The sequence below is a fragment of the Hippoglossus hippoglossus genome, chromosome 2 (genome assembly GCF_009819705.1).
Source record: "Hippoglossus hippoglossus isolate fHipHip1 chromosome 2, fHipHip1.pri, whole genome shotgun sequence".
In the NCBI taxonomy this organism is placed as follows: Eukaryota; Metazoa; Chordata; class Actinopteri; order Pleuronectiformes; family Pleuronectidae; genus Hippoglossus; species Hippoglossus hippoglossus.
This window is the reverse complement of record NC_047152.1, coordinates 3483647-3505049: the sequence shown is the minus strand read 5'-3', so window position 1 is coordinate 3505049 and position 21403 is coordinate 3483647. Positions and strand designations below refer to the sequence as shown.

Below are 21403 nucleotides of genomic sequence, written 5' to 3'. Positions count from 1 at the left end.
CTACAGTACATTGAAAACAAGCTTTGTCATTGACACACATGCATATATAAAAAACATTTATATTCATGGTGTTAGCAATGCTCCATCTGTTGCAGTTTTTAAAACTCTCACTAAGCTATTTTACAAGGTCATACCATCATTTTATTTTACTATTTTACACAGCTCTACCTATTTTAGTTATTATTCTCTTTTAACTTACTTTAAAATGTTTAACACAGATTTATCCGTTTATATTTTCTTTACCTCTTTTATTCTAGTCTTTTTTAATCTCCTTTATTCAATTTTTTTATTGTTTTGAACTTGGCTTTCTGATTTAAAAATAAATTGGTGAATAAAACATGCTTTATACATAAAACCGCCTTGCCAGAGAGCAAATGTTTCACATTGCATGTCTCTTTACACCAATATGCATTTTTCCCAATATGCACCAATAGCAACAGGTGTCCATGCTGCAGCTGGAAAAACCATTAAAACCATGATTCTTTCATTCCAAGATGGATAAGTGCCTGTTTGTGGCTTTAATGTCCCCGACTCTCATGCTCTGAGGACTTTTAGGCAGATTATGATGATGAGTAAATCGCTCAAAGGGCCTGAACTAACTGAGACAACACAAAACATCTGAAACCAAAGTGTGTTTTTAATCCTTGTGGATTTGAAGTGTGATGATAGCATTCCTCTATTTTAGTTTTTTCTCACTTACTAACAGATATGGACCTATGAGTTGGAAATAAGGCTAAACTAACCAATCAGCAACACCCACAGCCTGCAGCGAAGGAAGTGATTTGCATATTTATTAGTATTTTTTTTATATCCGTCGCTGATACACTATATGAACAGAGACGAAGGCCTTTATCACCCCATTGTGAGCCTCTGTAATCAGTTTAGAGGACTTCATTTTCATTCAGCTGCTTTCATGTTGCATACTCCTATGTTACCCGACTGCAGACATGGGGGATATTACATGAGTCAAATATTAATAATGTAAACGTGAGGAGGCAAAGGGATAGTAAATGAACACAGACACAAACCGGACAGAAAAGACTACATGACTGTGATATTGTTTTGCAGCGCAGTTGTTTTTGTCTTTATCCTCCTCGCTCGCTGCATCACGATGTGGCTCACGTGCATTCGAGGTCCGTCTCTTTCTGCCAAAAACCTGTCCTGACACTTGGCAGAGCGGCACATCTGGCTCCTCTCAGTGCTTTAATAAACCTGAGGAGGTGAAATTTAATTAGAGCAGCCGTCTCCTTGCAGGACGGAGGCTTCTACATTCCCCATCAGTTGTGTATTTGTCTTTGCTTGGTTTTGTCCGTAAAGGAAAGAAAGAACAGACAACACGAGGAAAGACACCGCAGTATTGTTTTCTTAACAACTTTATTCCATAAGAAAGATCGATAAGTGCTTTGCTTTGTAATTTTCATTTCAGAATTACAGCTAGTTGGGTTTTTGACGTGGAGGTGGATTTGCCATTTTCACCAAAAAAACAGCACCATTTTAATTTCAACATCTGTTGAAAAATGACATGTGATTACTTTTTGTCCTCATTCAATTATGATCCTCCCCGGTTCTAATCGACGACCAGTTTGCTCCTCACTCTGGGGAAATGCTGGAAGAAACCCTGCAGGGGGAAGCAGACAGGAAGTGGGGTCATTAAAAGATTTCAAAGTACAAATAATGGTAAATATGATAAATATCTGCAGAGGGTAAAAAAAAATGAGTCAGTGAGTCATAAGCTGAATATTTTATGTCTTCGGTTACACAAAGCTAAGAGACCTGAGAGAAGATGGGAGAAAAATCTCCATCTGCAGAAAAACGTGTGATGAACAAGTGTCAGGAAGCACCAGCGACTGAGAAAACGGTAGAGGGAGTAAATCTGAGTAAAATCTGCGTTGGCTGCTGTTTATGTTCATCTCATTATTTTATATTGCAATTCTAAACCCGCAGAATGGGTTAACATATGTTCTGCTTAACATCCATCATGAATCTCTGTGCTTCCGGGTCCCTGATCAATCTTAGAAGCTCACTGCGTTTGTGAGCATTTCTACCACCGCTCTCACGTTTATACTCAGGTTTCCCGAAGGAGACGTTAAAGGTGCAGTGTGCAGTTTCAAAAAGGGTTTCGTTTCCTTTCCCATGTTTCAAATCCTTGAGGTTCATTCAGCGGAATTTAAAAAAAACCACGGCTCTATTGGGCTGGTATTGGTATAAAAGGTGCGTTTGTTTACCTCAAAGAGGACGATGCTCTGCAGGACACTGGAGGTGCAGCACATCTCCCTGATGGAGTGCATGGAGAGCTGCGGACCTCCGATGTCCACCACGGGGATGCCGAGGCGGGCGGCCAGGATGGGTCCGATGGTGGTTCCACACGGGCTGTCGTTACGGACCATCACGTCCTGCAGAGGAACAGGGGGTCATATCTCAAACGGTTTGCGAAGGATAAGAAACACAGGTAGCATCTGTTCCCCCGAGTGGCCTCTAGGGGGCAACACTGTGACGATTTCTTAATGCATCACTGCTGCCGTTTTCATGTTCACGTTAGTTCTCGTCTCCATCTTAGAGGTAATTTAGAGGCTTTGATTGTAGGATTTAATGTTTGTGTCACTGAGCTTTTGTCTTGTCTCTATTTCCATCCTTTCCCTTTTGTCCCCAATGTCACCGCTTTGCTAATGAATTATCTGTATTTTCTATGATTAGATATTTTGAATTGATTACAAATTTGTGTTCTTTTCAATCAATTAAATTCCACATCTCAAAATGAATCGGTTCTATAATTATATTATATGAGTTTGTAACCCTATAAATTAAATATGATCTTCCATCATCTGTGCAGTCCCATTATTTTCTTATAATTCATGTCAGTAAGCTGCCATGGCTTTTGTCCCCGAGTCTTCATTTCACACATCGTTCTTTTCCTCTCTGTGTCGTCCTGGAGCCGTCCGACACGTTGCTAGGAGATTTGCTGTCGAGTGTCTTGAGACACACAAAGAAATGAAAAGCTGCTTGGCCTCCATCTACGAACAATGCATCGACACAAACACACGGTACCTGCAGAGGCACATCCACGCAGCTGGCGATCTCTCGAATGACGGAGGCGGTCACAGCCGTGCTGGCGTAGCGCTGATTGCTGTTAAACTTGATCACTGGGCCCTGAAAGAAAAATCATATATACTATACAATTTTTTTATATCATGTGGTCATTAAGCACAATTTCAGGATTTAAAAGCACTCATTCATAAATCTATTCACCTTGTGGAAAGCTGGTCGGTGGTTCTCTTCATGCTTCTCCCTGAGAGGAAATTGCTTTAATTAAAACCAACCAAGTGAGATTGACTGCACTCTCCCTACAGCTGATGAGACCTTATGTACAATGATGTATGGAAATTCATCTTTTCAAAAATGTTTTCGCCAAAGTACGATGTGCGATTGTGATCTGGTTTCAACAGCTCTGTTGTCATGCGGATACTGACGGGTAGTTGGGGTGCACGGCGTGTGCCATGTCCGCGCTGATCATGAAAGAGAGCGGCGCCGCCTGCTGGAAAGCGGTGAGGTTGGAGGGGGAGGAGGCGAGGCGGCTGAGGACGAGCTCCGTCAGGTTGGACTGAGCACCCTGAGCGCTCTCTGACCCCACCTACAGGGAACACACAATACGACATCGCTGAAACTAAAGTTTTGTGAAGCGCTCCCACGCTCATTATTGATTCATCTATTGATCCTTTTACTGTTTAAGCCACAAAATGCCTTAAAGTGTAAAAACACGTCTGTGAGATATTCTGCACTTTTGCCTGCTGAGTATGTGAGAAAAACCAAAGGCAACAGCTGTTTGGCAGACACTGAACACAACACGCTAAGCACCAGCTGTCACGATTCTTGTCAAATAAATTAAGCAGATCTCCCACATTGGTTCAGTTTCCCATCTTTGATAGGCCTCTGTCAGCACTCACCTCCTCGTTGTCATATAGAGTGATCATGCGGATGTTGGTCTCTTTGGACAGAGAGTCAACAGAGCAGGACTGCATCAGCCCCTGAGAGAGAAAACAGACAGAATTGCAGTGTGAAAAGAGGAGAAATATTAATAAGGTGCCACTCTGTGATTAAGTTCTTTAAAAAAAAAAAATCTGTTAAACGATGGCAAATAAACTGGAAAGTAGAAATAAATGTGTTAGAAAGCATCATAAGAGTAAAGACACTAAATATAATATTTTTTAAAAGATGCAAATATTTCTGATATCTGGCTGCAGATGATTTGTGGACGTGTGGGAGTGGAGTGTGACCTGCAGGGCGCAGTAGCAGCTGTGAAGGTTGTCCAGACGAGGAGAGTAAATGAACTCCTCGTACACGCCTCCCAGAGCCTAGACAAGAGAAAAAGAAAAGAAAACACAAAAGAACATATAAGTAGTTTGATTGGCTGAAAACATGGGACCACAACATAATTGGTAATAACGCAGTAAAATCAGCAAGTTACTTTTGTTTTGTGTTTATTTTCTGCTATTTGTGCAGCTGAACCTCTTAATTTCTCTCTATGATCATCAATGATGGTCGTATTCCACTTAGGAATAAGTAAAAAATGTGTTAAATACTTTAACTCGGTAATTTAACAGCGGACTAAAATAAAAACAGCTTTCATAGATGGTACAGCATAATAAAATGTGTTTTTTTAAATCTTTATTGCTGAAAGAAAAACAAAATACACTACTTGGCAACCAGGTTAATAAAATATTAACATATAATTTTCCTTGATTCTGTGCCAGCGTTTTAAAAAAATCATGAGTTTCTGCTGATTGCCCGAGAGCCCTGTTGCTTTAGGGTGAAAAACAGGATTATTAGAAGTGACAGGAGTCAATGGTTCACTTGCTGGAGACTCACCCCAGGCTGAGTGTCTGCCAGACAGAGCTCAAAGTCCAGGAGGGCGTCGGGCTGGACACCCAGCTCCGAGCACAGCACCTTCACCAGCACCGGGTGATGCTTCTCTGCCTGAGGAGGGACGGGGATACAACATTTTGTCTTTCATTTTCATTTGCTTCTTCCATTTATTCACTTCATATGACGATTGTTCTCGTTCATTTTCAAAAATGTGTTTATATCTTTTGAATGGGCAACTCTAAAGCTACGAACACTAAAGCAAATCTGACATAAAACACCCGTAATTTCATTTGAAATATCCTGGACTTACAAGGCCAATGTTCTTATGGGAAGACATTTAAAAAAAAGCGACAATATTCTTGGCTTGACTCCTGACAAGCGATTTAATGTTTCTCTGTATTTAAATGCCGCGATATCAGATGTGTGTGACCTGCTGGTTTTACCGTGGTGACAGCAGAGGAAGCGTCTCCAGAGGAGGCAGAACCCGTCTCCAGCTCCTCCTGGACAGCAGTGGCGATGATGGGCACACTAGGACAGAAACGCATTAAAGCACACATTATCATTTTGGCCCCAAACACCGCAGTCAAACGGAGCTATAAAACTAGTTTTACTTGAAGTGAACAAAATAACAAATAGATTCTGTGTCAAATGTGAGGAAAAACATCAGATACAACCACAATAGAGAAAACATATATTCTAAATTCATTATTTTTTGATGGAAAGATCAGTTTTCCCTTCTTAAAGCTCATTTGAAACTCAACCTCACGGTTTTAATAACCAGTTTGGTCGTCATGTTTTTATTCTTGTCATTTCCCTCATGGTTCTCAATCCATCAAATGTAATATTCTTGAATAAAGCCCCTAGTACTGTGTGTTGCTACTGACAGGTGGTTCTCTTTGTTGGGGCCAAAGGAGTCGTTGATGTCCCGCTGCAGGTGGATGGCCAGGTGAGGGATCCTGAGCAGAGGCTTGGAGACGTGGACCAGCCGGCTGACCAGCTTGTCTCCGCTCTGCAAGAGGAGGAGAGGACGAGGGGGGTGGAATCCATCAGCTCTGATCGCTAAATAACACCTAATATCTGTCGTTTCTTATAATAACGTATTAAAGGAGTCTCATACAGAAATAGTCGTAACAATAATAAAATATGATGATACTGGTACCTTGACCATGACGCGGCCGGCGACGGTCAGGTCACGGTCAAACCAGGTGTTCCAGATGCCGCCGCCGTAACACTCCACCCCGACCTGCAGGCAGCCATTCTTCGTCTTCTTAGACCTCGTCTTCACCTGAGGCAAAAGAAAAGTAGAAACTCAAATAACACCCAATTCACTCAACTGCTGAGTGCTTTCTAGGGATGTTAAAAGAAAGGTTAAAAGGCTAAAAGGCATGTGTGTGTGTGGGCTCTCACCCTGAGACAGGGGCTGTCTGTGTGGGCTCCGATCATAGAGAAGCCATTTCCTGGCAGGTAGAGTCCGCCCACAGCGAAGGCGATGAGGCTGGAGAAGTTCCTGGTCAAAAAATACTGCAGAGGCAAAAAATATTGAAGGTCAAAAATGGCTCAAACTGACCAGCTCATGACTCTTGTTGAACATGATGAACTCTGACTCACCTTGCTGGCCGGTTTGATGTCCCACTGCTCCGACTCCTTCAGCTCGATGAATCCCGCTGCCAACAAACGTCGCTTGCATTCTTCTACCACTGCAGGGAGGGAGCGGAAAAGGAAAAATAATGCTCCATCTTCCTATTGGTGACTGTTCACTACTGCACTGAAGTTGATTGGGTTTCATAAGCGTTTAGAATTTGTTTTACCAGTCTGGCTATGTGGCATTAAAAAGCTATTTAACCCTGTTGATATTTTTTCATAACTTTTCAGCTTTTCTACTGACGAGATCTGGAGCCTGCTTGAGACCATTTATAAATGACTTATGTATCAAGTCAATTTGTATTGCTCTTATTGTCTGGATGCCAAAAGGTCAGAGTGCAAGGTGAGAAGTAAGATATTATGAAACATCTGCAGAAGCTTTATCTTATCAGGAACTCAAAGACGTCTGTTGAACCGAACAGCGTCTCGACTTGGACCCTTTTTAACGCTGACGCATGCACATCTCGTCGTTTTCACATTAGCTGTAGTAGTAGTTTAGGTTTAAAAACTTTGATGTGTCACATATTCTGAGGTCTAAAGTAAATTACACTATTTACTCAAATACTGCACGAAGGTATTATTTAAACTGAACCTTTAACTTTGTATTAACTATTTCTATTATGGAAATACTTCATAACTCTACTCTGCTTTGGAGAACATAATACTTTTGACACATGACTCATACATTTCATAGTCATGGTTACGTTTTAGATTTAAATTTGATGTGTAAACACTTTCTGAAAAAATGATGTCGACATTATCATGACATTTGACACTTGAATGACACACCATGAATAAGTAATGGTACAATAATGTATTATATTATTAGGTGTCTTAGGAAAACACACTATTAACAGTAGTAATATTTTTGATACTTTAAGTACATTGTTACTAGTACCTTCATTTAAGTAAGATTTTGAATGCATGACAGTTATGAGTAATGGCGTATATATATATATATATATTTACACTGTGGAGTTTGACATCGCTACTTGTATTTAATTCAAGAATCTCAATTCTATAATGATATACGTCAACACTGGAATATTAAATTAGAGTACATAGTGTAATCGGGGGTTTTTCTGTTCAAGGAATAAAACGTACTAGTTCAAATGCATTGAAATCAGGACAAAAAATGTCATGTGAGGTTTCTTGAGAAGAATCCTGCAAAATCGAAGGCTAAATCCTCAATTTTCCGGATTTTACCATGATATGGAGACGGCCCCTTGTTGACAAACTGCAGGAACTCTTTGGCAGCGGTCTGCACGGCTTCCTTTGAGAGCTTCATGGTCCACAAACTGAGAGAAAGTCGAGAAATAAAACACAAAAAGGTGAGAAGATGATCAAGAATGAGACAGCAACACTAGCAGCTTCCGGCCACTAGTTCCAACGTCGGACACTGAGCATAATCTGAAGCTTCCTTTGCACTTTCAGAGGATACAGACACGTGTACAAATCGAGGTATTGAGAATATAATAAATATCACACAAATTGTAATATTAAAAAAACTTTTAAACTCTATTTTAAACACTTCATTGCCACCCGGGGTGTCCACATGTCTGATAAAGGAAGCACCCGTCTGTTAGCTTTGCTAGCTTCTTGCCTCTTCTTCGCTCCCGCTTCTGTGCTGGCCAGAGTCAATGCAGATCTCAGTGAGGGAGCAACACCTCCATATACCACAGCTACAATAGCAATAAAAAAATCGATTTTTATGGCACTTACCTGCAAATGTTAATAATAGTTCCAAAGTCTGACTCCGCCACAGAGCAACAAAACGGTGCGGATCAGCTGAAGGCAGCTGACACACTGTTTTTCCACAAGCACGGCCACAGGGACATCTAGCGGCCAGGAGGTGCACTACAGCATTATAATTATTTCACATGCCATTACAAAATTATTGACTTAAACAACTTTATACAATTTTCCCCTGTTACATTATAAGTTCACACGTCATTGTTCTAATGATATTTAAGGAAAGATGTAAAAAAAAAAAGGGGGGTATTTGAAATATATTCAATATTCACTGGAGGGAGCAAAAAAAATAGAATCTTAAAGCAAAAATTTGCATTTATCAATGAAGTTCACACTGTTCTCTTTCTCACTAGCTCGTGGTAGTTTACTGTCAACCCCACCTTGTCACCATTTATCATCGTATCGCTATACAGGAACTGACCTTATATAGTCCTGAGCCGCGAGGGAGGAGGGTGGGAGGAAGAAGCAGGGGGCGAAAAAGAGAGGGTGGGAGAGAACAAGGAGGAGTGTCAGGAAATGATGAAGAGGGGTTTACTTCAGCTGTCAGCTCGTGTCGTCTCCCATGCTGTTGAGGAAGCCCAGGGGGATAAACACACACACACACACACACACACACTGACACATGGATTCAGACTATTAATAGACATGACAGCAACAGGCTGCAGCGGAGGAGCAGCAGCAGTGGGAGTGTTAAAGATATTTAGATCACACTGTATTTCTCTAAAATACTCAAATCTTCATCCTGGATGTTGAGTTTGATGACCAGCTATTCTTCTTCTCTGGCCGTGTTGCGTCTTTGTCCCGGTCGCTTTGCCCCACATAGAATAAGACAGTGGACTCAGTACGTCACTCAGCTCATGGTGCAGGCCTACGTGGTCCAGAAGGTAGCAGCACGTCTGGTTTTCCATCCCCCTAAAGGGCACATGTCACTCCGCTGCTCATCAACCTCCAGTGGTCTGCCACAATCAAATTGAAGTTACTAAAACACGCGCCTGTCTGCAGCCATCTACTTGAACTCAATCATACAGGCTTACTCTCTTCTGTAGCCACTCAAAACCACAACCCAGAATATTCTCAATTTTTGGTTCCCCACTGGTGGAACGACCACGTCTACCGAACATTGTCAGAGCAGGGGCGTTACTCCGAATCTTCAAGAAGGTCTTATGAGAGCACTTCCTCTTCCAACACCTCTAACACAACTTATTACCCTCTTATTTCTGTGCACATGTGACACAGTGTGCATGGAGTCAAATCACAACCAAAATGTTACTGGGTTAAGTTTTAAGGACCAAAAAGATGCAGGACAAATGCAGGTAGGTGCAGTGATAAGTATTTAATAATACAGGCTTACTGATTCTCTGGGGCAGAAAAATCACAAGAATGGGAAAACAGAAAGACAGGAAACACAAAAGAAAGGTGAGAGACACCAGGCAGAGGTTGTGGGACTGGAGGATGGGACTGAGAATCATGACAATCATCACAACTGGGGCCAAACAGGGACATTAGGGCCGACAGTCCAAGTGCAGGACGGGGACTGAGCAGGACATCTCAGGAGGATGACCCAGAGGCAGTGCAGCCTGGCTGAGACATTCTGGAGGAGGCCTGGGTGTCTCCTGATGCTGAGGTCCGGGCTTGATGCTGGGAACAAGGGGCTTAACCTGGGACGAGTAGCTAGGAAGCAGGGGCTCAGGATCGGCAGCTGGGAGGGTCAACGTCTCTGTCCCTCCAGGTCTGAATCTGAAGGACCGTCAGCCAATGTGCAAGCAGACCTGAAAACTGTGAATCCAACGGTGGCTGTCTGGAAAACTGACTGGAGATTAACAGAGGCTGGTCCTAGACTAAGAAACAGGCTTAAAGAGGCTGGTGGTTTCCTGGATGAAGAACTGGCAATTAAAAGACTCAGACACAGACTAGAGGCTAATGATCAATTAAGCAGAAGAAAAAAAGTGTACATATTTTTTTAATCAATCAAATTTTTTACATAATTTCATTTTAAAATAAACCCAAGAATGAAGGTGACCCCACCAGTAGATGTTATCAAACCAGTGTTAAATTGTTTGTTCCCCCCTTTTTAACATATTGTCAACATATTTGACCCCAGTGTGACATCACCGGAGGGAACCCTCCCATTCACAGTGACACCTCCTAATGAGCTCATCATTAATGGCACATATTGTTTGGGAATGTGGGTTCTGTGGGAAGGAGCGTCTGCAGGCACATGCTGTCCCCTTCCATTTCTCAGGAGGGGATAGATTTCCTTTTTAAGGCAGGTTTGTCTTCGTCCCCCTCTCGGGCGCCGTCATTAACAACCTGCACTGCCTCACCATGTGAGGACGACGCAGAGAATTGAAAGCCACCGTCCTCGCTTCCACACATTGTTATGTCGTGAGATCACAAGAGGAGGGAGAAGATGATTTTTCTCATGGACGTGTGCGTACAGGGTGATATAACTAGTCCTCGGAACTCAAGGTTTAGAGAAGAGGTTTGGCATCGTCTTCAGAGATGAGTCATCAGAGTGGTTTCTGACGTTTTCACCTCTATGACTGAGGTTTGGCCAAAGTCCAGGAAAATATAAAGTTTGACTGTCACTGTCAAAGAGTTTTCATTCACTTGAACCTCTTCGTCAAGCCAAAATTCAAATAAAACAAAACCTGGTTCGGCCTTTTTTGGGTTCCACACAGATGTTGTAAGTGTGGATTTTATGACCTTTGCCAAGGAGGTTTTTTAAATTTTACTCGATTTGAGAATGGCTCATGATTAAAAACATCTGGATCCAGTTAATTTGAATGCGGTTTCATTGAGAGCCTTGACGGAGGTATGCATTCTCTTACTGCCATTCTAGTTGGGATAGGACGTAGAAAAAAACAAACATTGAATGTAATCTAGGGTATGGTAGAATTGTCCAAAAGGGAAAATGAAGAGAGTGCAACGAAAAGAGGGGGGGGAAAGGGTGCAGGAAGTATAGAGAAAAGAAAGGTGACGGATAGAAAAAGTTAGGTAATAAAAAATGAGAGAGAGAAACAAAGACCTGACAGACAAAGAGAAGGAGGAGGGGGTGAAAAGTGAGGGAGGGGGTAACTACAAATAGCTGGGGGCAGCTGCTTCTTCTTCAGTGCTCTTCTCTGCTGCAGCCCTCACCAGGCCCAACGCGTCCTCCAACATGGCCTCCTACAGTTCCTCTGCCCAAACCGCCTCCTCCTACCGCCGCACCTTCGGCCAAGGCACCTACGCCTCACCCTCCCTCAACCGCTCATTTCTGGGCCACAGCGGTGGTGCCGGGGGCCATGCCACCTCAAGGGTCTACGAGGTGACCCGGAACAAGTCGGTGCCCGCTTACCGCGTCTCCTCCAGCTACTATGGCGGGCCGGTGTCAGCATCAAGGGCCTCCATGGCACGCTCCCACGCAGGCATGGGCGAGACGCTGGACTTCAGCCTGGCCGACGCCCTTAACCAGGAGTTCCTGACCACGCGGACCAACGAGAAGGTCGAGCTGCAGCACCTGAACGACCGCTTCGCCAGCTACATCGAGAAGGTGCGCTTCCTGGAGCAGCAGAACCAGGCGCTGGCGGTGGAGGTGGAGCGCCTGCGTGGTCGCGAGCCAACGCGCATCGCCGACCTGTACGAGGAGGAGATGAGCGAGCTGAGGAGGCAGGTGGAGATGATGACCAATCAGAGGTCTCGCGTGGAGGTGGAGCGGGACAACCTGGTCGATGACCTGGACAAGCTCAAACTCAGGTGGGAGGGGCAAGTAGGGGGGTGTGTGTTTCTTTAAGAAGAGTTGTGTACTCATTTTTGTTACCAGTAGACCCCATGGGGACAGAGCTCAGTTCTAATGAGGCAAAACAAAGGCATGAATTGGTCAGGGTGAGGGTTTTGGTTAGGCTGTCAATGAATGGAAGTCAATGGATGATGCATGTGTTGCAAGGTCACCAGTGTGTGCAAGAAAGTGTGTGGATGCTGTTGTGTCAATGCAACTTCTGCAGCCATATGCATGTGTGTTTGGTCCAGGTATTACTCATGTTGTGGGGACCTAAATCTGTTTACAGAGTCACACTATGGGGACTTGTCTTCCTTATGGGGACAAAAAGGAAGTCCCCATAAGGGAAATCATGAAACTCTCAGGGGAAGACATGTTTTAAGGTTAGTTTTAGGTTTAGATGTAGGTTAGGTGTAAGTTTAGGGTAAGGGTTGGGATTGGGCAAGTTACAGTTAGAGGTTAGAGTAAGTCTCCAGTTCTCCAGTAAATCAATGCAAGTCAATGGAATGTGCGTGTGTTAAAAGGGGAGAGAACGTGAAACAGTTCAAAACAAATCCTGAACAAGCAAACCTGGAAATATCCCTCTGCATCTCTGCTGATTCACACTTACCACATGAGGGTGAAGACGTACGGAGGGGTGGGTGGATGAATGTGGTGACACACAAACGTGTGTGTAATATCATGTCTGCTCCTTGTGGGAGATGAGTGAGTCTCAGCTGGAGGTGTTGCCTCCTGTTTGTAGTGGTTACGCAAAGTATTTTAAAACCCTGATGACAGATTTCATTTTTTAAAGGAGGCATGACAGGGGTGTTTGCAGGGTTTTGTGCATTTTACAAATAAAATGCAGAAAAGGGTTGTTTTCCAGAGGGATTATTGTGGCGATTATTGATATGTAGCAGGTCTATGAACTTTAATATGAACTTCAGAGGCTGTTGGCTGATTCAGTATTCATGGGAGGGCATTGGAGGTAGACACATTTATAGTCCTTTAAACTTAAAAACTTACTTTTTAGCTTATGAAGTTCTTCTTCTACACACAGCGTGCTACTGTGGGTCCTACATTTGAGTTTGAATTGAGTTGTTATTTTCAGGAAAAAGACATAAAAATGATTCCTACATCATAAGAAAATTGTGGATGACTCATTGTTGTGCAATGCATGGGAGGTGAAATTAAACAAGCTGAGGTTTAACTCGCCCACTGTGGGTGATAAAAATAACTAGACATAATATAAACGACAGCGTTCAATTTTAATTTGAGAGAGACGCATTTAAAAAAAAAGAAAATAGATTACACTGACTTGTTTTGGAGCGTGACAGCAGAAGCAAAGAGGCGTCGGGACTGTTTTGTAATGAGCGTTTCTGAGTTTGTGAGGCAGCTGGATTTAAAATCGTGGGTAGAAAACAACTCAGGAGTTAATTAATTAAGACCATCAAAAATATACATTATCCTATATGCAACACTGCACATATATGCACATAATGAAAATGTCTGCGATGAAATGAGGAATAAGACATAAATGAATAAATGTGTTTAAAACACAATAGTGGAAAATAAGTAAGTGCATTCACTCTAGTACTGGGCTTTGCATTTATTTAAGAGATTATTGCACTGTAATATAGTTTTCCATTTATATTACATTGCATTATAATATAAATTAGATTTTTTTGTCTCTTATTGTCTTGTACTCTACTTTACAGTGAGATTTATAAAGCTGTTATAATTTCCCCCCATTTTGATTAGTTGTTACATGTTTCATGTAAATAAACTAGCAGTACTACTACTACTACTATAAATAATACACTGGTAATATACCTCTCTGCATATTTACTGAGTTTTTCTACTTGCTGCAAGTTTTTTTTCCGGCAATACTTTAACCATATGGAGGCCCTGAATCCTCTTTTCATGTTTAATTTGCAGTAACACAATTCCTATACAACATGTATGCATATATCAAGTTGAGGTGTGTTGCTCCTACAAATCTTTTTACAGGAATATTGTATGTTTTTTTAAATGTGTTGCAGGATGTGAATTCTTTAGAAATTCTGCATCTATAAATATATCAGTGTTTAATAGCTTAAATTTAGACCTGACAAGGAACTTGAATTTGAAGCAGGTCTAAGATGATGCTGAGCGAGAAACAAGGTCGGATCTGTTCAGTCCAAAGACACAAAAGTAAACGTGCGATTTGTTATCTGAAATATTACTAGTGTGTGTGTGTGTGTGTGTGTGTGTTACTGCACGAGTCTGACCAAAGTTAGACCTCATTACACTCACTCACACACACACACACACACACACACACACATGTTTACACTGTCCTCTTCTATAAAAGGAGAGGAAAGTCCTCAGACATATCTGAGGGATCTCTAATCATCTGTCTTTTCTCTTTCTCTCTCTGTGGTTTACATTTGAAAGTGTCACTTTTATAAGGATGCGGAGGGAAGACAGAGCTACTGCGATTCCAATAAAATCTAAAACATTCACTGGCAGTTCCCTCATGTGGGATTAACACAGTTTTCACTTAAATAAATAAAAAATAAAACGTAGCTGCTGCTTTATCTTCTTTTACTGCTGTCGGGATTTTGTGCAGAGGTTGTTTTATTCTCTCACGTTAAATGCAGTGGCTGCACTTCTGATTTAAAGATGCTTTTTGTGGTGTAACAAAATGAAATGAGCACTTAAGAGGATTACAATAGCATCTGGTTTTGCTTGGGAGCTTTTGTTACATGAATAAAAAGCGCTGTTGGCTTTTGTCTGTTGCATTTCTGTCCAGATGTTTTACAGGAAAATTCCAAATATATCTGAAGAAGCATTGGTAATGAACTGTAAATGGGAATCTGGACTGTAGCTACAACTGGTCACAGCGAGGTCATCTTACTAAACATGGTGGTGTTTTTCAGGATAATTCCAGTATGTTAATGACATATGTGTCAAGATGTATATTAGGATATGATTTAGGCCCCAAAAACGATTCCAAATTTAAAATATCCCGTAAAGGACAAGGTCATTTCAGAGGAATTTCCCTGAAAGAGCTGCTCCATGGAAATGGATGCTATAGGAAAATGTTTCTAAACATCTAACTTAAATAAATTATGAAAAATACATGCATCTTGGGAGGAGACGGAGGCACTTTCCCTCAGCCAGTGGTGGTGATCAGTGAATTATTGATCTAATCTTGCTCTCTCACCCGTCTCCATCACCTCCTCCAGACTCCAGGAGGAGATGCTCCAGAAAGAGGACGCAGAAAACAACCTGGCTGCTTTCAGAGCGGTGAGTCCTGAGAAGAAGTCCTAAACAAGGCTCTTCACTCTTCATTTTTTCTATCAATTCTACATGTAAAGTAGTATTTGGATTGTTCAGTGACAACTGCAAACATGACTATGATTTACCAAACCTGCGCAGGATGTGGACGCTGCCACTCTGGCTCGTCTGGATCTGGAGAGACGCATCGAGACGCTGCAGGAGGAGATCGCCTTCCTCAAGAAGATCCACGAAGAGGTTCCCTTTTATTTTCTGTCATCATTTAGAGGCACAGATTATTATTTGATGGAACTAATTAAATATGTATCAGTGACCTTGAGACGTTTGTTAGCATCTGTTGTTACATCTGACTCTGTGTGTGTGTGTGTGTGTGTGTGTGTGTGTGTGTGATAGGAAAGTGATGGCTACATGATGCCAAAGTGGAGTTGGGGGGTTGCTCGCTACCATTCTCCCAATGTAGTCACACACTCTGACCCCATAACCCCCTCTTGACCTCCCCTTCCCTCCTCTTCCTCCTCCTCCTCCTCCTCCTGCAGGAGATCCGCGAGCTGCAGACCCAGATGCAGGAAACCCAGGTCCAAATCCAGATGGACATGTCCAAACCAGACCTGACGGCGGCACTGAGGGACATCAGAGCACAGTACGAAGGCATCGCCGCCAAGAACATCTCAGAGGCCGAGGACTGGTATAAGTCCAAGGTGAGAGAGGGAGACAGATGTTTTATTGTGGTTTGCCCCAGATGTTTCAATTTCTCTTTATCGATTCAGTTTTGTGCCTGATTGCAAACCCCGTCTTTGCTTTTTGACATTGAACAACTCGGCTCTGAGCTGGGAACACTGGTCATGAACTTTGACCTTTGACCTTTGGCCCTGCAGGTGTCTGACCTGAACCAGGCGGTGAGTAAGAACAACGATGCACTGAAGACGGCCCGTCAGGAGACCATGGAGTTCAGACACCAGATCCAATCCTACACCTGTGAGATCGACTCACTCAAAGGCACCGTACGTCCCCCATCTCTCTCTCACACACACATACACACACACACACACACACATAAACACACACACACCAAGTAAAGATCGACCTCTTCTCACCACCAATCCAGAACGAGTCCCTGATGAGGCAGATGAGGGACATGGAGGAGCGTCACGAACGCGATGCCGGCGGCTTCCAGGACAACATCGCCCGGCTGGAGGCGGAGATCGCCAACATGAAGGACGAGATGGCGCGCCACCTCCGCGAGTACCAGGACCTGCTCAACATCAAGATGGCGCTGGATGTGGAGATCGCCACCTACAGGAAGCTGCTGGAAGGAGAGGAGAGCAGGTGATGCAGGTTTTTTACAGAAAATTCAAATTTTTATTGGTTGGAGAATAATTAAAAGGTGAGTCTAAAATTTACGTCACATTTTCAACATTCATGACAATGCCTGTTTTTCCATCCCCGCAGAATTGCCTTGCCTGTGCAGAGCTACTCCACCCTGAGCTTCCGAGGTACGATCCCATCCACTGTTACCTGAACGCACCACTGTCTGACCAACATTTGAATAGATAGTAAAAACATCACGAGTGCATCAGAGGTAGAATTTGATTGATGTGAAAAATGCAAATTAAAAAGAAAAAACTTTGAATACGATTATTTACATAGAGTTCAAATATAGTCTCATAACCAGGCTGCTTATAATACATCAAAATAACTTTTGCGATTTTAACTTGAGTTTTTTGATACTTATATATTAGAGGATTTCTCTGAAGTAACTTTGTGTAGTGTTCTTTTTGTAAAAAATAAGGATCTGGTAAATTTTTATATAAATAATAGAACTGATGATATTAACAATTACTTTTTTTCGGATTGTACAGAGACCAGCCCTGAACACCAGCCGCGGTCCACTGAGATGCATTCAAAGAAAACTGTTCTCATTAAGACCATCGAGACCCGAGATGGAGAGGTGGAGCATGCGCAGGCACACACACACACACACACACACACACACACACACACACACACACACACACACACACACACACACACACACACACACACGCCTCATATTGACTTGTTTTATCAATTTGTTCTGATCCTAATGAACCGATGGGTTTACATCTACATTGATCTGTACTCAGACGGGGTCACTGCCCTCCAAATCGTCACCTCTTTTCCATTTGTCCTCATTAGGTACATTTGTTTTATAGTAAAGGTTGACATTATCTCAGAAAGTGGAAGATTGAAGAGCAGTTTCTAGACATTTTCAAGCAAATTCTAACATTTGGATTGAATCATCGGCTTTTAAAACGTATCTTTAAGGACTCAGCTTAGTGACACTGCGTCCTTTTTTTTATCATTTCATCCAGGAGGCATTTTGCAAGTGAACACACCGTTGAGCCAAAGTCTCGTGCAAATATCCCCGTCCCACCCGAGTGGAAAAACACTGCACCCACAGTTCCCTGGGAAAAAACACATTCCGGGCATGTTGTGACGAGCTGAGACTGCTATTTTATCAGCAAAAAAAAATGGACACTGTTTTGCTTTGCCAACGTGCAGCTCTGCTGACTGTGCTGAATGATGGCATGCTGTTATTTTTAAATCTCACCTCTTGCAAATGAAGAAAGAAAAAACACAGAAGTTTCCATCCACATTTGAGTCCCAAACACCTTATTTTATTAGGACAAGAAACACACTGACATAAATCAACTTCATTTAATTTCTTTCTAAAAATGTGTGCCTCTTGTTCAGATAAGTGCTATCAAAAATCAGTTTTATTCTTTGTTTCTTCTTATCATTATCATTATTCAGACAAAAAATAAAGGAGGTTATGGGACTACAATAATAAATTACTAAAGATATTGGATAAAGCACAGGTATGACACATCCTCCGTAGTGAATAAGCCATATCAACAGGATCTTGACACCAAAGTCACAAATATAGTAAATTAAAAGAGACAAAATAGAGAAAAGACTACAGGGAAAAGACCAAAAGTCTAATATATATATCACATAAAATGAATAACATTAACAATCTCTAGATTCCTCTGAAGTGCGTCACTGAACTACAGCACACAACAAAACTACCTACAAACAAGTCTTTGGTTGTAAAAGATTTGTACAGTTCCTTTGAGATACACATAGTTGGTACTACATGCAACTGTAATATTATACTGTTTTTGCAGCTAGGATAAGAAAAAAAGATCCACATACCTGAAATGTTCCTGGAGCTGTTTCACCACCATCAACATTTAGTTTGAATTTGTTCCACCTGTGAGCAGCAGGCGGCTCGCCGGGTTTCTTTGTGCAAGTGAACGCACCACACACTCAAGACCTGCTCAGACTTGGCGCATAATATGGATTATAAGGGATTTGCACTTCCCAATAAATCTGCTATTAAGATTGTCACTCTGACTGCTGTGTTTCCGCCCCGCAGGTCGTCAGCGAGTCGACGCAGCACCAGAAGGACATCATGTAACCATCTGCAGAACCGAAGAAGAGTGGAAACAAAAACAAAAAAATTCCGTCCCTCACTGAGATGGACAGATGAAGATAACAAAAAAAAAAAGATGTGCAAATAAAACTATATGGAACAAGACTCTACCAAGTCATCAGAATGACATGTACTGTTGTTGTCTGAGAGTTAATTTAATATGTGAATTTAAACAGGTTGGTGGTATCATTAAGTTTATCAGGGGCTATTTATCTGTGCTTACTGGTATCGTTCAGCTGCATACATACATGTGTGGAGCTATACGGCTGCAAAGGCTGTGTGTTAACTGATACCTTTAATTTAGTAATAATCCACAATATATTAGACCTGTTGTTGACCTTGAAAGAAGAAAAACGTTCAAAGTTTGCTGCAGTAAAATCTGAAAAAAGGATTTTCACTTCATGTTTAATGTCACAGAAAATGTTTAATTTCACTGCAGACGAGTAAATCTTCTACTGCAGCATCTCAGTTTAACACCACTTTGGTCGTAAAAGTGTGCAGATAGATCGCCGTCCACTTTAAAAAAACGCAGTTAAATTCACCGATTCCTCTCTCTGCACACGATTCACCCTCTGGTTTCCTGTTTGTCAAGGTCAGAGTCACCGGTTTCGTCCAATCAGGAGCGTGATGAGAACGAGGTGGGCCGCATGTGCCTGTGTTCATCAAGGGGATGCAGGGAGGACAGATGAAAAAAAAAAAGAGGAGGAGATGGAGGAGGAGATTAAAAGATGTCTGGAGATGGAGAGATAGAAAGGGGTGGTTGTGCGAGGTAGAAAAGAGTCAGATAAAGAGAGAGAGAGAGAGAGAGTGGGTGGAGGGGGGGGGGTGGCTGTTAGCACGAGCCAGCGTCCTCTTGTGACTTTCAAGTAATATTCGCTAATAAAGAAAAGTGGATTCCTGCTACAGCCGAGTGTGTGTCCTTGTGTCAAAAGACGATTCTCACACAGCGATGGTATACAGGCCCATAGGAACACATGCTTTAATAATCATAGTCATAATAGTCAATTTAAAAAAAGCATGGCGTTACTGGCCTACAGTGATGACATTGCACGCTCCTTTACAGAAATAAATAAATCAGCAAATAAATACATCCCACTGGAAATGTCTCCATTAAATTAGACGCCTAAGAGAAGAAATAAAACTGTTGAGAATGATAAAAGGGTAAAAAAAAACATTATTAAGTGCTGTACATGTTTCACATCGATGCACATGAAGGGGTGGAGGGTGGGAGGAGCCAAAACGAAGCCACGCGCGGCGGAACGGGGGGGCCGGGATGGATCGGTTCGAGATCATGCATTTCCGACAGTCGAATAAGAATACACCGTCCATTCACCCCCCCACCCCCCCGCCATTCCCCGCACATTAGTTTGCATTTCCTTCCACAAAAAAAATAAAAGGTAAAAGGCGCTGACAAAGTATTCACATTTTTCACAAAAAAAGTTGCATCAAGAAACAAGAAAAGAAGAAAATCAATGCACGTGATGGGAGGAGTCGGTCCAAGAAAAAGTCGGTATGGCCACTAGTCCACTTTTTTTTGTTTCAGACGCTTGGAGCCTTGATTACACTGACACCTCAGCGTGGGCTGGTTTTATTAAAGGTGCGTTTAAAGTTTTGACCACGATTTAAAAATCACGCAAATCTGACAATTGCAATAAAAATGAAGAGACAAAAATGGTCACATTTTGTCGGGAAATTTTGCAAGTTCTGTTTTATCAAATGTGGATATATTCATATGGTGGCAGGTGATGGAAAGAGTGAAACACATCTACAGTTACAACAATATTGTGGAATAAAACATAATATGACCCAATTCCAATGTTTTTTTGACCTACGTTTTGTGGATCTTTTTATTACAAGTTTCTCGCAATGACGAAGAAAAATCGACTTCAATACATCTTTGAGAGTTTTGTAAGTTTGGCCCGATCCCATCCACTAACACTGATCAACCGAGGGGCGATCGAGACTCTTAGGCGTCGCTTTTGGGGAGCCGTCACGTCGTCCATCTTTATTAACAGTCTGTGATCTTAACATTACCCTTTGATTTGATTCATGACACAGAGATGGGATGATGAAGTGGCTAATAGCCCCTTTTGTTTTTGCCCACACAGACAATAAACCAATCAAATTGGATCACTGATCAGTTACACAGGGGGCGCTATCATTATGGAAAAATGTATTAAACTTACATTTCTTATTTCTGTCAAGCAAAAACATATATACCGTATATATATATATATCTATTATGATTTCAACGAAAGAGCTTGGAAACCCACGTTTGAAACTTTTACACAACGACAGATGGTGGAAAGACTAAAACTTATCTTCCATCTATTCTTATGGGATAAAAACACTACTACTAATCTCTTGGAGAGCCAAAAGTTGGCACTGCAGTGATAAAATTCAAAATGTAAACTAATCACAGAAATATGTTCTTTTCTGCACTCGAAATTCTTCATGATCTTTTTTCCGTATGTGTGAATCTCACGAGGTGTCAGTGTAAATATGGCTTTTTGTCTGTCAGCTGGAAGCAAATCCTCCTCGTATGTCCAGGCATCTGTGAAGACGGCAAGCAACAACTCCCCTTCATTATTGTCTACCCTGCTTGTTGTAACTCCGTGGCTACTACCCCCCCACCCTCTTAAAAAAATCATTCTGTG

The 21403-nt window shown here is 42.0% G+C and overlaps 2 protein-coding genes and 1 long non-coding RNA gene across 7 annotated transcripts; 1 reads left to right on the top strand and 2 right to left on the bottom strand.

The window, feature by feature from the left end:
• Positions 1–1538: 1538 nt before the first annotated feature.
• On the bottom strand, positions 1539–8367 carry dnpep (aspartyl aminopeptidase). Of its 2 annotated transcripts, none has more exons than XM_034613340.1 (15): positions 8224–8367; positions 7708–7799; positions 6469–6557; positions 6268–6381; positions 6020–6145; positions 5745–5869; positions 5304–5388; positions 4864–4971; positions 4272–4349; positions 3942–4022; positions 3468–3628; positions 3247–3286; positions 3046–3147; positions 2226–2393; positions 1539–1618 (listed from the first exon to the last, which is right to left on the bottom strand). In XM_034613340.1, exons 2-15 carry the CDS (start codon positions 7787–7789, stop codon positions 1568–1570), a joined length of 1410 nt encoding a protein of 469 aa, XP_034469231.1. In that variant the 5' UTR covers positions 7790–7799; positions 8224–8367; the 3' UTR covers positions 1539–1567. The 2 variants fall into 2 exon arrangements, with proteins under 2 accessions (XP_034469231.1, XP_034469238.1); XM_034613347.1 differs by lacking the exon at positions 8224–8367 and adding an exon at positions 8077–8211.
• Positions 8368–10643: 2276 nt separating this feature from the next.
• On the top strand, positions 10644–20395 carry LOC117778074 (desmin-like). The gene is made up of 9 exons (XM_034613328.1): positions 10644–11988; positions 15220–15280; positions 15413–15508; positions 15808–15969; positions 16147–16272; positions 16377–16597; positions 16721–16764; positions 17131–17219; positions 18690–20395. The coding sequence occupies exons 1-9, from the start codon at positions 11414–11416 to the stop codon at positions 18729–18731; spliced, it is 1416 nt and encodes a 471-aa protein (XP_034469219.1). The 5' UTR covers positions 10644–11413; the 3' UTR covers positions 18732–20395.
• On the bottom strand, positions 11754–18674 carry LOC117778119. 4 transcript variants are annotated; one of them, XR_004616739.1, is made up of 4 exons: positions 18467–18674; positions 16356–16577; positions 15405–15523; positions 11754–11869 (listed from the first exon to the last, which is right to left on the bottom strand). It is a non-coding gene; the product is annotated as an uncharacterized LOC117778119 (long non-coding RNA). The 4 variants fall into 4 exon arrangements; XR_004616731.1 differs by having other exon boundaries at positions 16356–16574; XR_004616735.1 differs by having other exon boundaries at positions 16366–16574.
• Positions 20396–21403: the final 1008 nt, after the last annotated feature.

What these genes read in the sequence shown, in the direction of transcription:
- dnpep (XM_034613340.1), bottom strand. Translation starts at nt 7,789, where the DNA reads ATGAAGCTCTCAAAGGAAGCCGTGCAGACCGCTGCCAAAGAGTTCCTG. An exon ending in CAGACAGCCCCTGTCTCAGG is followed by an intron (nt 6,146 to 6,267) that starts GTGAGAGCCCAC and finishes CTTTTGCCTCAG; the next exon opens with GTGAAGACGAGGTCTAAGAA. An exon ending in CTTCCTCTGCTGTCACCACG is followed by an intron (nt 4,972 to 5,303) that starts GTAAAACCAGCA and finishes GTCCCTCCTCAG; the next exon opens with GCAGAGAAGCATCACCCGGT.
- LOC117778074 (XM_034613328.1), top strand. Translation starts at nt 11,414, where the DNA reads ATGGCCTCCTACAGTTCCTCTGCCCAAACCGCCTCCTCCTACCGCCGC. An exon ending in CTGGAAGGAGAGGAGAGCAG is followed by an intron (nt 16,598 to 16,720) that starts GTGATGCAGGTT and finishes CCATCCCCGCAG; the next exon opens with AATTGCCTTGCCTGTGCAGA. An exon ending in TCGAGACCCGAGATGGAGAG is followed by an intron (nt 17,220 to 18,689) that starts GTGGAGCATGCG and finishes TCCGCCCCGCAG; the next exon opens with GTCGTCAGCGAGTCGACGCA.